Here is a 6,527-nt window from a genome sequence, read left to right on the forward strand (position 1 = left end):
TAAATGTTATTTCATTATTAAGAAAAATAACAATTACACAAAATTTAGAAATATCTGACTGCTCATTAAAAATCAGTAATTGTAAATTAAATATTCAAAACTAAACAAAAAAAACTAAACTTTAAACGTTACAATTTTAATTTTACTATTTAAAGAAATTTAATTTTCAAGTTAAATTGTTGAATTTTTATGTAGTAACAATTGAACACCTATTATTCTTGCAAAAACTTCGAGTAAGTTGAAGAAATATTTAAAAGTTCTGAAATCATCTGAAAATAATTTAAAATTCGAAATTATTTCAAATAATGGAAAAGAATTGTCTACTTGTGCCCACAAAATCCGGTTTTTCATACCAAAATTTCGGTGGAAATAGCCCACGGTCTAATTTTAAAAAAGATATAGATTTTGGCAGATTTCGAACAAAAAATTTAGAAGCTTTTTAAGAATTTTGATAGGCTTCAGAAGAATAAAAAGCATTTCCTAGGAAAATTGAAAATGACTTTTTTTTTGAAAAACTAATTTTAAGTGAATCTTTAAAAAGGTTAAAAAATTATTAAAAATAAATGTGAAAAATTTTAAGAAAACTTCTTTAATTTGGCAGGATTTAAAAAAAATGTAGGAAAAATTAGAATCATTTTAAAAGTTGTTTAGAAGTTCTGAAGAAATTTCAAAATGATTTAAAAAAATGTTAAACATAGATGTTTCAAGTTTTTGAAATAAAATTTCAAAGCATTTTGAGGATTTTAAAACCGTTAAAAATAATTTAGCTTTTAATTCGAGAAGTGTTCTCAGTTTATAAAAAAATGTAATGGTTCCTTTTTTAAAGTGTCGAACTTAAGTTTATTAAAATATTATAAAATTAAAATAATTAAAATATTATTATTAAGATATAATTTCGAACAAAATTTAATTTGTTGATTGATTCTTCAATTTGTACTTTAGAGCCTTGAAAATAATAACGTGGATTTATATTTTAAGAAATTAATCTGAATCCTTGAATCGTAAAATTTATAAAAGTTTAATACTTTTAATTTAGCACTTTAACTGCATTTAATTTGAAATTGTTTAGTTGAAAAATCTTAGTAGCTTCCATTTTATACGTGTAAATTATTGAGCATTTCAAAACAAAATTTGAATTAAACAGCTTTTAAACTTCAATTTTTAAAGAGTAAAATTCAAGAGTTGTACTTTGCGTGCTCTCATTTGCAGCTCAGTATTTATTACTTCGAAGGGAAAAATGTTTAGCTTTAGTTTTCGATTTTTCTAATTTCATTGAGCGTCAGAAATGTTTGCGAAGCGGGAAAACCCCTTACGAAAAAGAAATATTATTAATTATTGGATCCACTACTTTTTTTGCAAAAAACTTTTGGATTTCAAATACTTAGTCGCGAAAAAAGTATTAGATCCAATACTTACCAATACTTCTTTTCATAAGGGAAATGGGGAAAAGACCGGGAATTTTTTTCTTTGATTAAAATGGCCACCCCGATTTTACAAGAGAATCGTCAATCACATTGATATTCTTGTTTTTTAAAAAGTAGGAAGACTAATAAAGTCTACTTCTTGAATGTTTCAGTTTTACAGACGCATTTTTGAGGATAACAGTAGAAAAATCTGATGTATTGAACCACGTGAGTACCGTAGTAGGATGGCTTTACTTTTTGGCATGGAGTGTCAGTTTCTATCCGCAAATCTACAGCAATTACAAACGAAAAAGTGTCGTGGGACTGAATTTCGACTTTTTGTCGCTCAATTTAGTTGGATTTGTTTTGTACTCTCTGTTTAACTGTGGCCTTTATTGGATTCCTGAAATAGAGGTACAAGTTATTTCAAAAAATTATGCATTGACATTATAAATAATATATATTGAAAAAATTTATAATCTTTATTTTTACAGCAAGAATATTTCAGTCGCTATCCGAAAGGTTTGAACCCAGTGAAAGAAAACGATATATTTTTTTCCTTACACGCATTTTTTGCGACAGTAATCACAATTCTACAGTGTTTTATTTACGAGGTAATAATGCACTTTATATCGATTAAATTATTTATAAAATCAGTTTTTTAGGTACATTTTTTCAGATTGGAACGCAAAGAGTATCAACAACAGCTCGAATTATTCATGGAATATTTGCGATCTTCATCGGGATTTCTACATTTTTGGCCTTGGGACATGTGATTGGATGGCTTGATTTTCTCTACTACTGCAGTTACGTTAAATTAGCGATCACTTTAATTAAATATGTCCCACAGGCGTTCTATAACTACAAAAGAAAATCGACAGTTGGATGGAGTATCGGAAATATCTTTCTAGATTTCACTGGGGGCACTTTATCTATGTTACAGATGATCATTAACGCCTACAATTTTGGTAATTATAAATTTAAAACGATAAATAATTTGATTATAAAATTATTTTTCATTTGAAAAATTTTTAATTTTTGTGCAGATGATTGGGAAAGTATTTTCGGAGATCCGACGAAATTCGGCCTAGGCTTTTTTTCAGTCGCCTTCGATATTTTCTTCCTTGTTCAACACTATTGCCTCTACGGGTAAGTTATATTTTCTTCTATGAATAATATTTTTAATTTGCTATTGATTTCATGAAAGCTTGCAAACAAATTCGAGCATTTAGAAAGCATGCCAAGTTTAGAATTTCGCACGGGTATATTTTCAAATCACGCTATTAATATTTAGGCAAAGAAAATAAAAGGCGCAACATAGAAATTAATGCACTAATCCCTTCATTTATTTATATTTTGATTTTAATATTGAAAAATAGTCCTTTAAACTAGCTGAAGACTAAAAAAATCAGGGTGGCCGCTGGACCGGAAATTTTTGGGAGACCAGGAAAAACCGGGAAATAACAGAGAATTTCTTTTTTCGTCGAAAATTTTACAAATTTTAAAAGGAAAATCTGTCCAAGTTCGATTTTAACAATTTTTTAAATAATTAGATCAATTTTTATATTTTTAAGCGTACATTTTTCAATTTAAATAATTTTATAATGCTGCCTTGGAAGACTTAAATAATTGAAAATTAAAAGGATTGGAAATCAACTGTAAATATAAATTCATTATTTAAAAAATTGAACTTTATACTTTAAGTATTAAAAAAAGAGTTGAACTTTAAATATTAAACTGGCTCGATTCAAAAGCCTCATTTGTAAAAAATTTAAATAATTTTAAACTGAATTGTTTAAAATTGGAAGTCTTGAATCTTTGAAATTTCAAGGAGTTTTTAAACTTTAAACGTAACAATTGATAACTTATTATTTTGTATAACAATTCGATTAATTTGTAGAGATATTTAGAGGTTTTGAAAAGATTTTAAATTCATTTAACACTGGAAATTATTTTAAATAATTTAAACCAAGTGTGTGATCCGATTTCCGAGATTTTGAATAAAAAATGCATAAGCTTTTAAGAATTGTGAAAGGCTTTCAAAGAATAAAAAAATTTGTTTAAAATTGCTGGGAAAATTGAAAATTATTTTTTATTTAAAAAAATTATATGAAATTCAAATCGTTTAAAAAGATATTTAAAATTTATAAAAAAACTTTTAATAGTAATTTTTAATTTTAAATAATTTAAAGCAACATATATATTTTTCAAAACTTTGAAATAAAATTATGAACCATTCTAAGGATATCTAAAATATTTCAAATTAAAATAATTCAACTTCTGATGTAAAAATTGTTCAGTTTAAACAAATTTAATGGTTTAATGGAATCTGAATCCTCGAAATATACAATTTTTAAAAGATAAAAATTCTCAAGTTTTCAGTTTAAATGCATTGATTTTGAAAATCATCCAATTGAAAAGTATTAGTACTTTCCATTTTATAGATGTAAGTTATTGAGCATTTGAATACATAATTTTTTATTTTAAAAACTTTTAAACTTCACTTCAAAAAATTTAGAAATCAAGAGTTTCATTTTGAGAGCTTTAATTTGCAGTTCATTTTTCATTAATTCAAATGGAAAAATGATTCGCTTTAGTGTTCGAATTTTGCAATTTAATTGACCGTGAAAAATGTTTGCGAACCGAGAAATGACCGGGAATTTTTTTCTTCGATTAAAACGGCCACCCTGAAAATACACAAAAGATGTAAGGGGGAAAAAGAAAGAGTTTTGAAATTGCAGAACTGACAGCGAAAAGGTGATCGACTTGAAAGGCCGACTGTAACCAGCCAATCAACAATACAGCTTGTGTCTTACATCTGTATTCCATAGACTTCGTTTAAAAGTAGAAATGCTCTTTAAAGACAATTGTTAAAATGAAATATCAAAGTCTGGAAAAAGACTAAGAAAGTGTCAAGTGCCCGTGCCAACTGCAGAAAGACTAAAGATAATTTTGTGTAAAGTACTTCGCCCCCAAAAGTATTAATGCACTTAGTGATGATTCATTAAAAAAAAGTGAAACATGAACTCTCGTGATTGGGAGCAAAGCTGTGTGAACTATAGAATGATTTTTATTTTTACTTAGCAAAGACTTTGTTCGATTTTAAAACGCGTTTTAATTGAAAGATTATTTACTTTCATTTCATAATTTTATTTTTACTTTTATTTTATTTTACAGGAAGTTATGCAAGAAGTGTGTTTCGACGTATTTATTATTATTGAGTAATTTAAACTAGATAAAATACCAAAACTTACAACGAATTTTCATTGTTTTATATGTTATAAATCAGTTACAATAAAAAGGAAGTCGTTTGCACATTCCCCTCCTATATGCAATCCTATTAATTTGTGTAGATAGTTTACTTGTTTGAAAATTACTTGACTAGCGATTAAAGCACATGGGGAGGCGATAGAAAAAAAGTTGATATTCTTTATCGTTTGAGAATTCAAACAATTGTTGATTCATTTCATCATTTTGCGAGCGAATCAGCATTTTGCGATATTTTAATTCAAAACATTTTTTGCATGATGCATGGATGGATTTTCATTTCAGAAATCATCGATATATTTTTGACATTTATTTAATGAAGTGAGCTTATATTCAATCGCCGAAAACTTCTCTAACGTGCATGATAGAGAAGGGATCTGGGATTTGAATTGGGGAAATACAGAACATATTTTAACCATGAAAGTAGGCTAAAACTTACTAAGCACATCTTTCTATTCATTCTTGTCAGTGATTAATTATAGTTTTCACTAATTGCTTCGAAAAACAATAATGTCTATTTTCTTCACAAATAATTTTTCTAACAGAATCAGAATATTTGTGTTTTTTTATAAGGAATTTTAAAAAAGGAGACGATAATACAAATATTTTTATCATTTTCTCCTCTAGGTTGAAACTTATTTTTTACGAATAAAAGAAAATAATAAATTACCTTATAAATTAAATTTTTCACGAACAAAATTATTCTATTCAAATAAATATTCAAAAATATTGATCACTGAGAGAATGATTTTCGTTATACGATTTTTTATAATTGTCAAAAATGAGATTGTAAGTTTCCCTTTTCACAGGAATCGTCATGAAGGCTACATAATTTTACCCGGCACTTGTCACGTGGAAAGTCAAGAAGATTCTTCAATCAACACATTGAAGCCTGAAAATCCTTATGATTATGATTAAAATTAGATTTTTTGGACTCTTTTTAATAAAAAGTATTGCATTTTATATGTTAAGTTTAACAGATGCTCTTCAAAAATTAATGCATTTTTTTCGCATTCGATTGTTACTTTTAGTTAAGTGTAATTTTGTCTGTCGCAAACTCTCGGAAGCAGAGCCGGCAGAGTAAACTTTTGCAGCGAATGGAGTTTCTTGTTTGCCCCCCCCCCCAACCTGTGAGTTAATTGGTAAATATTTCGAATAAAAATATTGCATTCTTAACAAAATAGATCAATTTTTAAACAAATAGTGCAACCAAAATTATAAATTTTTTATAGTTGGCCAAGAACTGAACTTTCAACCCAGAACATTAACTTTCCACAAAAAAAAGATGAATTTTCATTAAAATACATGAATTTTGAATCATATAATTTAATTATGAACTAAAAAAGAGAAATTTTTAAACAAAATTGTAATCTTTCAATTTAGGGTAAAAAAATTAACGTCTTAAAATATATAAAGATATATTTTCTCAAAAAACTAGTAAACTTAAACTTTCAGTAAAAAAATGTATTTTCAACGACAAAAAACCGAATTTTGAAGAAAATAATTACATTTTGAACCAAACAGATGAATTTTGAATTAAAATGATAAATATTGAACCAAAAAATTAATTTTTAACAAAGTAGTTTAATTTTCAAATAAAAATATGAATTTCCAACAAAAAATCTAATAGTTGCTACTCCTACTAACAACATTAGAATTATAAATAAAAAACAGTTGTATTAAATAAAAAAGCCCAATTTTAAATCAAATAGTTGAATTCTCAACGAAAACAAATGAATCTTCAACTAAACAGTGGAATTTTTCACAGAAAGAATTAAATTTCTACCAAAAAGAAATGAATTTTAAAATCGAAAAAGAAAAACAATTTTTGACGCAAGAGTTAAATTTTTAACCAAG

The 6,527-nt window shown here is 26.4% G+C and overlaps 1 protein-coding gene across 7 annotated transcripts in view; it reads left to right on the forward strand.

Moving 5' to 3' along the window:
- The window catches only part of LOC117176137 (cystinosin homolog), a 30,418-nt gene extending 24,654 nt beyond the window's left edge, over window positions 1-5,764 (forward strand). For 6 of the 7 annotated variants that reach the window (XM_033366214.1, XM_033366211.1, XM_033366208.1 and 3 more), the window contains 5 exons: window positions 1,577-1,817; window positions 1,898-2,017; window positions 2,083-2,371; window positions 2,450-2,552; window positions 5,480-5,764. In XM_033366214.1, coding sequence (XP_033222105.1) covers window positions 1,577-1,817; window positions 1,898-2,017; window positions 2,083-2,371; window positions 2,450-2,552; window positions 5,480-5,588 — 862 coding nt within the window. In that variant the 3' untranslated portion in view covers window positions 5,589-5,764. Of the gene's footprint in view, window positions 1-1,576; window positions 1,818-1,897; window positions 2,018-2,082; window positions 2,372-2,449; window positions 2,553-4,144; window positions 4,732-5,479 lie in introns of those variants that run through there. The other variant, XM_033366216.1, reaches the window with a different exon arrangement.
- Window positions 5,765-6,527: the final 763 nt, after the last annotated feature.

This window comes from Belonocnema kinseyi, chromosome 7, assembly GCF_010883055.1.
Source record: "Belonocnema kinseyi isolate 2016_QV_RU_SX_M_011 chromosome 7, B_treatae_v1, whole genome shotgun sequence".
In the NCBI taxonomy this organism is placed as follows: Eukaryota; Metazoa; Arthropoda; class Insecta; order Hymenoptera; family Cynipidae; genus Belonocnema; species Belonocnema kinseyi.